The sequence below is a fragment of the Echeneis naucrates genome, chromosome 17 (assembly GCF_900963305.1).
Source record: "Echeneis naucrates chromosome 17, fEcheNa1.1, whole genome shotgun sequence".
NCBI lineage: Eukaryota > Metazoa > Chordata > Actinopteri > Carangiformes > Echeneidae > Echeneis > Echeneis naucrates.
Genome location: NC_042527.1, coordinates 5,474,643 through 5,485,211, shown reverse-complemented (window position 1 = coordinate 5,485,211; position 10,569 = coordinate 5,474,643). Strand labels below are relative to the sequence as shown.

General features: G+C 43.9%; 3 protein-coding genes across 3 annotated transcripts in view; 1 reads left to right on the top strand and 2 right to left on the bottom strand.

Moving 5' to 3' along the window:
* The window catches only part of acin1a (apoptotic chromatin condensation inducer 1a), a 14,705-nt gene extending 9,211 nt beyond the window's left edge, over positions 1-5,494 (bottom strand). The window contains exons 1-5 of the mRNA XM_029524465.1: positions 5,338-5,494; positions 3,656-3,721; positions 3,364-3,475; positions 3,226-3,281; positions 138-3,032 (exon numbers count right to left, since the gene is read on the bottom strand). Of these exons, the coding sequence (XP_029380325.1) occupies positions 138-3,032; positions 3,226-3,281; positions 3,364-3,475; positions 3,656-3,721; positions 5,338-5,475 (3,267 nt within the window). The 5' untranslated portion in view covers positions 5,476-5,494. The remainder of the gene's footprint in view (positions 1-137; positions 3,033-3,225; positions 3,282-3,363; positions 3,476-3,655; positions 3,722-5,337) is intronic.
* A 253-nt stretch (positions 5,495-5,747) lies between these two features.
* On the top strand, positions 5,748-7,056 carry c17h14orf119 (chromosome 17 C14orf119 homolog). Its single transcript, XM_029525285.1, has 2 exons — positions 5,748-6,499; positions 6,602-7,056. The coding sequence occupies exons 1-2, from the start codon at positions 6,194-6,196 to the stop codon at positions 6,773-6,775; spliced, it is 480 nt and encodes a 159-aa protein (XP_029381145.1). The 5' UTR covers positions 5,748-6,193; the 3' UTR covers positions 6,776-7,056.
* A 23-nt stretch (positions 7,057-7,079) lies between these two features.
* On the bottom strand, positions 7,080-10,348 carry LOC115057999 (E3 ubiquitin-protein ligase TRIM69). The gene is made up of 11 exons (XM_029525284.1): positions 10,271-10,348; positions 10,084-10,173; positions 9,903-9,992; positions 9,736-9,816; positions 9,491-9,553; positions 9,100-9,162; positions 8,857-9,003; positions 8,630-8,776; positions 8,482-8,523; positions 8,335-8,382; positions 7,080-7,750 (listed from the first exon to the last, which is right to left on the bottom strand). Exons 1-11 carry the CDS (start codon positions 10,287-10,289, stop codon positions 7,203-7,205), a joined length of 1,338 nt encoding a protein of 445 aa, XP_029381144.1. The 5' UTR covers positions 10,290-10,348; the 3' UTR covers positions 7,080-7,202.
* Positions 10,349-10,569: the final 221 nt, after the last annotated feature.

The window sequence follows — 10,569 nt, the reverse complement described above, 5'->3', positions numbered from 1 at the left end:
CTGTTCATTTAGTTCAATAGTATTGATCTAGTTTCACTTTACATGAACCTAAAGTTTTATTTATGCTCATGAGTGACAAAGAAACATTTATGATTCAATTAAAAACGACAGCGAGAGATTCCTTTCAGATCACTTACCCGTCTACCTCTGGAAGTAGGAGTAGTTTCCTCTTGAGAGGACGTGGATGACCGAGAGGAACTAGATGATGATGACCCAGAATCTGATTCCGAGGAAGAAGAATCATTAGATGATGATCTTTGTCTTGTTTTCTCTTGATTCTTCATATCTCTTCCTTTCCGCCATGCAGCATCCACTGGGCTTGATGGATACTTCTTTTCATCCACATCTGTAACTTCTTTGGTTCCTTCCTTCACTGAATCTGCCTGTACTTTGTCTTCTGATATGCATTCGTTCAAGGAACTCTGACTCAGCATGGTGCCAGCAGTTGTGTCTTTCTCAGACAGGTTCCCAATAGATCCAGGTGTCCTAGCAGCAACCTCCTTTTGTGTCTGCATCTGCGGATCTTCTTTTTCAGCAGAGGACTTGTGACCGTCTTGTTGTCGTTCCCTTAAACTGGTGGGGGATAAGACAGGTGAGGCGTGAGGGTGGGGGGTATCAGAGAAGGTACGGGGCCTCTTGATAACCATTGAAGTGGTGGAAGATGGGGGTTGAATTGGAGAGTCCCTCAAAAACCGGTACTTCTTAAAAGAGGACTGTGGGGACAGAGGTGTTGGCGACATTGATGCACCCGACTCTGCTACTTGGGTTTCACTCTGGGACAATGAAGCATGGGCATATTCCTGCTCTTCTGCACCAGTTGATTTTATAGCTGGTCCTGTGGAGAGGGGAGGAGGAGGCGGAGTGGGCAGGGGGGTGAGACCAATCTCACGGCCACGTTTGGATGGAGGGAGGTGACTTTCCCTCTCCTTTTCAGCCATCCTAGCTTTCCCTTTCTCCTGTTCCTGGGCCGTTTCCTGCTCCTCCTCTGTCTGTATGGCTTTTGCTCTGTCTAATCTTTCAAGTTCAAGAGCCTTTTCCTTCTCTTCCTCAAGGGCTCTCTCTTGATCTTTGCTCTCCCGTTCAAGTTTCTCCTGCTCTAGATTTTTCTCTCTCGCTAGCCTCTCATTCCTCTCCTTTTCAGCCCTTTCCTGTTCCATCTTCTCCTTTTCCAGAGCTGCCTCCCTCTCTGCCTTCTCTCTTTCCAAGGCCTTTTCCCTATCTATCCTGTCCCGCTCTAGTTCTTTCTCTCTTTCAACTCTCTCTTTTTCCTTCCTCTCAAGTGCTAACCTCTCCTGCTCCAGAGCTCTTTCCCTCTCCAACCTTTCTTGCTGAAGAGCCTTTTCTTTTTCTATTCTCTCTTGCTCTAAAGCTTTCTCTCTCTCAATTCTCTCCCGTTCTAAAGTTTTCTCTCGCTCTATCCTCTCTTGTTCCAGGGCCCTTTCTCTTTCTAGTCTCTCCTGCTCCAGAGCTTTCTCTCTTTCTATTCTCTCTTGTTCCAAGGCTCTTTCTCTTTCTAGTCTCTCTTGCTCCAAGGCTTTCTCTCTCTCCAACCTCTCCCTTTCTAATCGTTCTTGCACCAAGGCCTTTTCTCTCTCAATCCTCTCCTTCTCCTTCCTTTCAGCTTCCAAAGCTCGCTCTCGCTCTAATCTCTCTTGCTCAAGAGCTCGTTCTCTCTCCTCCCTTTCCAAAGCTTTGGCTCTTTCTAATTCCATTGCTCTCTCCATCTCCTCTCTCTCTTGTTTCTCCCTCTCCTCTCTTTCTCTCTGTAAACGTTCTTGCTCCAGAGCCCTCTGTCTCTCTAACTCCAGGGCCCTCTCTCGTGCCAAGGCTTGCTCCTGCTCCTCTCTCTCTTTAGCCAAAGCAAATTCCCTCTCCTGCCTCTCTCGTTCCAGAGCAAGTTCCCTCTCCTGCCTCTCTCGCTCCAGAGCAAGTTCTCTCTCTCTTTGTAATGCTTTCTCTTGTTCTTCTCTTTCTATGGCCTGCTGTCGCTCAATTCTCTCTCTCTCCAAAGCTCTCTGCTTCTCCTCTCTCTCTAGTGCAAGAGCTCTTTCTCGTTCCATCTCCATTGTGCGTTCTTGCTCAAGTTTTCTCTGCCTCTCTTGCATTTCAAGCTCAAAGGCTTTTTCTCTTTCCATCTCTGAGTTCCTCTCTCTGTCCCTCTCTTCTGTAACAGTGGCCTTCAACACACTTACAGGTACTTGAATATGGGCCAATTGTGCTCCTGTAACACCCTGGTTGCCTTGAATCATGACAAATGGCACATGGCCTGCCGCATTGGCTGTGTGGGTGATGGCAGATACCAGACCCTCTGGGGGGACTCTGCCAGGTAACAATGTACCTGAAGGTGAGCTGCTGTCCTGTCTATCACCTTCCCCATCACCACCATGCCAACCTGCTCCAGCGAAAGCACCTTCTGACTCCATTTTACGTGCCAGAAGGGTTAGTGGGCCGGGTTTGCGTTCAGCATGTCCGCTCCTCTGTGGCTCTGGGCTGCTACTGCGGCTATCACTGCTGGAGGAACCAGAGCTGGAGGTACTAGGCGTGCGCCTAGCTGGGGCTACATCTGGACTAGGGGGACTCTGTTTCGGGGTGTCAGGCAAGGGGAATGACAACTCTGGAGGTGGGGAGGGGGGAGGTGTTGGCTGGCGGAGCTGAGGAGACAAAAGGGAAGGGATGTGTTGCTGTTGGGGTTGACATGATGCTCCAGACCTCTCTCTGCTTGTGGGTACTCTGGCTGGCTCTCTGAGGCTTCTCCTCCGAGTGCCACTGTCCCAGTCATCGTCGTCACCATCCTCCTCTCCATCCTCGCTATCCTCATCGTCACTGTCAGCTGGAACTTCACAGGAAGCAGAACCCCTCTCTGGACGTTCACCACCAGCAACTCGCATGGCCACAGAGCCAGATGCTGGAGGACCTGGCATGTCAGCTTCCTGGTTCCGGTTGCTCTCTCCCTCATTCCCTCCAGCAAAAAAGCCATCTCCACTCGATGGACCAGGTGGCTTGTGCTGTTCAGTGAATGCTGGTGATACATCCTGTTGAGGGGAAAAAAAAAAAAAAAACAGGTGAAATTTATTTTAGCACAATTTTCAGTTTTATTTCACGGTAATGCTCCTGCACAGTTCTTACCAAATAACCACCACCATTTAAAGCGCAAGGAATCACAAGAAAGTCAGATTATTAAATTTGACCAACTGCAATGATTAAAGAAACAACATGATGTCCTACCTGTGCTTGAGGAGGACATGAAGTACTGTTATTAACTTCTGCATGATCTTCTTGCTCTGTTTACAAAGGACAATATTTTGATCATGAAAGATGCAGTAGCACAGTACTTTTTTGCAGTGGAGCTCTAACAACACCTACCATTTGTTTCATATCCTTCACGAGCCTCCCTCTCCAGACGCTGCCTCAGTAGCTCCTGTTGTTTGGCCAGATACTGCTTGATAAAGCTGTTCTGGCTCATTTCCTCACCAATCTGAAGTCAGAGAGAACATAAAGAAAAATAGGCTGCAAGTTTTGAAGGTCATCTGTGAATTCTTTCAGTACACATTTATGTGAATCAAGTTCATGTACATTTTGTCATTGATAGGATGGGGGATATTTTATGTTGCTTCAACAAATGAAATGAAAATAAAAGAATCTTGGGAACACTTACTTGAGAGTTTGGCTGTAGTCCAACATGAGCAGTGGAGGTCCTCTGCAGATTCTCCAACATAAGGGCCTGTTATTAAGGCAAAAGACTTAGTTATTACTTTTTTAGTGGCTTGTTATTTCCTAGTTATTTGTTTGGTGGGCAGGCCTAGCTCTAGTGCTTTTGCGTGTTACTATCCAGGCCATTACCTAGTTATTGCATGTGGTATTCTATAATCATCTTAATTATGACTGCACATTTCCATCTTTCGAGATGTCCTGTAAGTTTCCCGTTGGTCCTGGCATGAGTGTAGGCACTACAAATACCATTCAACATCAGTCTCTTCCCTGTGAATTTAGATCTTGGATAATTTTGGCTTTAAAGCAACTTATGGTAGAGAACAACCATTGGCAAAAAGAGAAGACACATGACAAGCTTCCCTAGTTAGAAGTGTAGTAACATAATAACGATCAGAAGGTTCAATCAGATTTTAAAACCACGTATCATTCAAGCCATGGTACAAATCAAAACACAGTGAAAATGTGGCCATGGTTGCAAGGATTCACTGCTTGACTTGATTCAGTTTAAACCTACATTGCAACCATGAAGCTTCAATACTACTGTACTGCATGTATCATTTCACATCACAGACTAGGATATAAGTTACTGTCAGGAATGGCAATACTTGAATAAACAACGCCCAACTTTGCCAAGTTTACCAAATCACTGCACCTTTCTGATGCTTTACGTACCGAATAGTGAGAAAGTAACAACCCAGAGTATTGGGAGGGAGTAGGCCCAACCTGCATACGAATGTACGATCATAAGGGCCACAATTTAACAGAAGCTGGGACTGGGATTTAACTAGAAAGATCATTTAACGCAGAAACAGACTGTTTCTTTAAATGGATAACTGTACGAGTTGCACAAGAGAGACAAAGGTGACACAACACATTGGGATAACGTGTTTCACTTGCAGAGCTGAGTGTAAACAGCACTTACTGCCTTCATGGCGCAATTCAGCGGACACATTGTAACCCAGCTAACAAGTTAAAAAAAATGCAAAGAAATTGAAGGCCCAACTTCCATGGCGGAGCAGATAAGGTTGAATGCCCCTCGCAATGTAAACAAACTGTCTCTCTCAAGACCTACAGCAATTTGCGAGTCTGGCAAACATTTTGGAGCAAACTGTTCTTCATTTTAGCGGAACACAGCAAAATCCGTGAAGTTTAGTGTTGTTTTGTCGACATTCGGCGTTAGCTGGCCAATGCTAACTACATGAGGTGGGAAACAACAACATTCCGGCTTAACTCATGCACACGTATAGGGCTTTGGACAAGCACCTTTAACGGAAACACACAGAGGCAAGGCAGTCGCTAAGGCCACTGCTAAACTCACAGCGTTAGCCCGGGAAGCTAACGAGCTAACAGGACAACATCACCATACCACACACTTTTAAATTACACACTAAGTTGTCTGGAGTCCCGGTCTTTCTACGGGTCGCATGTGTCTACGGGGTGAAAACACAACTCATCCACAACGTAGTGCAATCGAGATATTATTCACTTGACTCGTGATCGTCAACCTCGACAACTCTGCTCAGCAGTAACGATACTCAGTTGTCGGCCCTCAGGAGAGCATCAGCCCGTCTCATCGTTAATGTTAGCTCACAGCAACCGTACTCCGGTGTTTACGGTGAAACTCACCCCCTTGAGTCTTTTAATGAGAGCATTTTTCTGCCCGCTTTTCGAGAGTCCCCTCTCCTCAAGAGCAGCTTTTAAATCCGCCACTCGAAGAGACTGGAGCGGTCTCCCGTCCAGCGTAACGTCTTCGAGGTCCGCCATTTTCCGTTCCTCTAGTCAGTTCCCAGCGAAGAGCAACGCCTTCCTGCTCGCTGCGTCATCGTCGACGACTTCCCCCTAATCAAATATCAAATAAATAAAACCTTAAACCACGGAACACACACTAATTCAACCAAGTACTGAATTTTATTTATTTATATATGTATTTATTTATCATACGATTTTTTTATGTTTACTTTTTTTTTTTTACTTTGTTAACGAACAAATTTGCGCAAAATCTGCGCATGCCTAATTCTCTACCCAACTAAGCTAGTTAACTGCGCACTCTTCGGCATACAGCACTCTCTTGTGTTTGTTAGCGCGACAGCCGCTCAACAACCCGTCACTTCATTTGTAGGGACCACACTGTGACTTAGCTGTATGTTTAAAGGCATGGGCACACACAAAGGTTTGTGTTGAGAGTAGCTGTTGTTGACTGGAATGTCGGCTTTAAGTCCGGACAGCGGCGGTGGTGTTGCTGAAACCAAATGCTAAGCTACACATCGTTAGCCAGCTCGGAGTAACTGCTCCTTACTTCCAGCGCATGAGTGGCCGCGTTTCTGCGGCTGGAGCGACGTTGCCTCGCTCGTGGTTTCAGGGTTCAGTCATGTCAACCGAAGCTTAAATCAGCCGTAAACACAGCAGACACGGACTCACAGCCACTGGTTTCTAGTGTAGCACTAACTCTGTCCTCAGAGGTTCAACAGGAGTACTACAGATCATGGAGACTCAGCACTGGACCGGCGCTACCGATTGCCGCACAACTAGTCCGGAGGACCTTCCATCGGTCCCTCAGGTTGTAGCAAGCCCCCCCAGCCTCGAGAGCCTGTCCTGCGCCTCTCCGAGCGCCGGGCAGGTCAGACCGCCGGAGCCCATCTCATATGTGACCCTGCAGGAGCAGCGCTGCGTCCTGAGCTGGTTCCAGGGCTGGACCCCCGCTCAGAGGGAGCGGTTCCTGCAGGACTTACTCGGGAAAGCCGTACCCGGGAAAGTGTGCACTCTCTTGGATTCACTCAATAGTCTGCAGGTGCTACTGCGTCTCTGTCTGCTCTACATAGATGATCTAGAGGCTGGCGTTCCAATGTTTTGTGACATTTAACAAGTGCTCTGCTTTTTGCACCTTGACCAGGTTAGAGACCGACTACCGAACATCTTTGAATGCCAGCTGCGGCTGTGGACACAGTGGTTCGAGTCGTGGGGAGAAGAGGAGAGAAATCATTTCCTGCACATCCTGGAGGAGCGAGAGCCGGCATTTGTGGCCCACTTCTACAGCAGTGTAGCTGGAACAGCAGGAAGAGCCTGAGCCATGTTGAGACTGCGATAGTTGGATCATTCCAATATGTGTTACAGATATGACTTGAGGTGGGAGATGTGTTTTAGATCTGAATTTTTCTATGGGGTTTGTTGTTGAAGGTAAACCATTCATATTTGGCAAATAACTTTGTGTAGAGATGTAGGGTGATGCTCTGCTATATTTTCACCCAGTGGGAAATAAACAGATTCAACTCAACTTGAGTTTAAAAACAGATGTTGGAGGTCCAATCCTTTTTTTACAAACAAGATTAAATAAAATGAATTGTTTTATATATTGTGTTTTTATTGTCTGAAACATTCAACCGAAGCAACAACAGAAATGTGTAAGAACCGTTTTACATTCCCATATTGTTATTTCACCTACAACAATGGTTATTAAGATTTGACATGGGACAAAATGTAACGTGTATGGCTGCTTATGCAATCCAGTCAACTGATCCGGGAGTAAGTAAAGTTATTGGAGCCTGCGAACCATCCTCAACACAAAAGTTGATAAATGGATAAATTTTTCCTGTAAATGTTTGACTTGTGAATGAATACAGATGGGATCTGGAACCAGGGTCATAAAAAGAGACTTCTCCTTTTTTGTAGTCCAGCAGAATACCTAGAGTAAGAGGTGGATTAATTGAAAGAACAGCAGATCTTCTGTCAATAGCTTTGTACACACCCTGTTTGTTAAGGACCATAGTCCAGAAGCCATTTGTTGGTCTGAATGAAATAGATCCTTTTCTTTGAGCAGATTCACTGGCCATACCAAGGTGAAAACAATTCTTCCCTGCTACAGACACCTCCCAGTAGTGTCTACCAGATGAGTAGCCAGTCTTGCCCAGAACAGCAAGAGACACATCAAATCGGCCTGGATTGTCAGGGACATTTTGTGCATCATCAATAGTGTGCATCTCAGTTTTGTCTGCAGACAGTACTATTCTTGGATGTGCTGTGGTTGGATCCAATGTAATCCTCCCTGTAAATAGAGAAATATAGATCAGGTCTACTTTTATATAATTTTTGAAAATGACAGTGAAATTAAAGCAGAGCTGCACAGATTTGGTAGCTCAATCTCATTCAGATGGCGAAATCATTGAAGTCAGATCAGAATACTTAGAATTGGAGCATCAGATGCCAAATTATCCAGAGTCCTCCAAAAACAATATCCCATGTTCCCCAAAATGCAAATTGATTGCCTCTTTTGTTAAACTGTTGCTGCCTTGTAAATCTCAGAATCATTCAAACGTCCCACTTTCAGTTTGTAATGTAGGACTGTTAAAAATCTGTGCTCTGAGGCAACGTTGACATTGTAACAGTGTCATTGTCAGGGTTATTTTGTCAGACTCGACAAAGCCAGAGCCACAGAAGGTGAGGAGAACCAGCAATGACAAGTACTCTACGCAACTGAACTAGTTGTGTAGAGTTGGTGAAGGGTCCCTTTAATAGTTATACAGTTAAGATCATACAAAATGGTCTGTGTAAGCATGGCATCATAGGATTTAAAATTACGTCACTCAACAGAAATGTCAAAGAACTGAAATAAAATTGTGTGTGACTCACTGGTATGGATCGTCTTATCTTCTACGTCATTCAATTGGTTTTGAAGAGCTGGGAAGTGAGAAAAGAACACCACATTTTTTAGAATGTGTGTGTGTGTGCATATGTATGTGTATATTTGTGTTGTTACTGAAAATATCTAAAAGTCACCTTGTACTCTGTCCTCCAGATCATTCTTCTCATTTTGCAGGTCTAGCATTGAAACAGAAAACAACATTAAATCAATAAATCACTGAAGCAACTATCTCAAAGAGTGGACTTATTGTGTGCATGACCATCTACAGGCAGATAGACATACTGTTGTAGTCATCTTGCAGTTTGTTGTACTTGGTGGTCTGTTTGTCGAAGTCCCGCTTCAGCTGCTTGTTTGAGGCCTCCTTTTCAGTGACCTGCTGCTGCAGGCTATCAACTCTGTCCTCGGCGTTTCTTAGCTGACTCTCCAGGTCTGGTTGACAAAGTGTAGAGTCAATAATGTTTCCTGAATAATTTTCTTGCATTTAGGTGTGAGCATGGAGGTGAACATACCTCTGTTATTGTTCTGCAGTCTCTCATTCTCCTTGGTCTGTCTGTTCAACTCCTTCTCCAGCTGTTTGAAGGAGGCACTTTTCTCATTCAACAGCTGTTGTAGGCGATCTGCATCCTCCTGGCTCTGTTGCAGTTGTTTTTGTAAATCTGTTCGGAGCAATAATAAGTTCAGGTACTCTGTCATTGGATCTCACGAACAGTTATATGCATAATGAGAAAATAAGGTCACACCAATCGTTTCACCTTCACAATGGATGTTGCCATCATTGCAGCACTTTTTCAGGTCATTGACCTCTTGTTGCAATTCTGACAGAGGAAAGAGGGTATCAAACACCAACTGGCAATATAAATGTCAAAGAAAACTAAATAATTTTGAGAAAATGTGAAAATGAACACCACTTGCATGTATTTACAGTAAATATTAAGACATAGAGAGTAGGGGACAGCCAGCCAGACTCTGTGCGAACATAATAAAATCAACCACCCAGCACCTCTATACAGAACTAATAAATATAAAAGTGTCAAAACAACAAATTGCTGCATTATTGTATTAGTTATTATTATATCTCAGATGATTTCTTCTTCAATAAGCCTATTTCCCAAAACTCAGGACATTTCAGTATGCAGCACTTACCTCTGTTTGCGTTTTCCAATTTTTTGTGAATTCCTTGTTGGCTCTGAAGTTGATCTTCCAGTTCTGAGGGAGAAAAAAAAACAATAACAACAACATGAAAAAAAAAAAAAAAAAAAACCCTAATAGTTCTCAATGAGTTGGGTTGTTTCTGAAAACACACAGATGAATTTTTTCCATATTAGTCTGCAAAATCTTTATAACATCCAGTCTAGCATGCACAGTTGGCAGCAGAAACACTGACAAACCTTCAATTTTTTGTTGTGCAACTTGGGATGTCTCTCTCTGAGCAGTTTTCAGTTGTGCCCTCAGTTCAGCAATCTCCATTACTAGGAGAGAAACAAACACAGTGTCACTTTGTGCTTATAGGAAACAAACATGAAACAAAATGTTGGTAAATGAGGAATCTTTATACTTGAGTCAAAATTCTTTGTATCTGCATCCTTGAGACGACGTTCACTGTCTTGAAGTTGCTTCTTTGCCAAAGTCAATCTCCTCTGAAGTGCTGAAAACATTTCAAAGTTTGATGAAATACAAGCTCACAAAATCTAAACTTGTGCATTTTGGTATGTTACAGTAAAAGTGTTGGTTCTTACCTGCCATCTCCTCAGCATGTGTTTGTTTGAGGTAAGATATTTCATCTTCCAGTGGTCTGATTTTCCTGTGAAGCTTCAAGATTTGGGCCGCTAACAAAACATTAAGGAACTTTTAATCTTCTGACTCATAATTAATGTACTTCCTATTTAAGTTTTTTTCCTCATCAAATCTGAGCCAAACACTTACTTAGATTAGTAATCCTCATGTTACTGGAGTCCAGCTCCAGTGTCTTTGCATTTAACTGATTTCTGATCTGGTCCAGTTCATTCTCCAGGTCTTCAGGACAGAAGAAACAGATGTTTTATTCCCTCAAAGCATATGGAAAAATATTTAGAACAAGTCTGCGGAGTGCCCACCTTTAATCTTTTCTAAATTAGCTTGATTCTGAGTCTCTGTTTGCTTCTTCAGTCTTGAAATTTCATCTTGTTTACTGAGGATCTGAAGCACTAACATAAGGAAAGCAGGGTTTCAATGAAACCACTGGT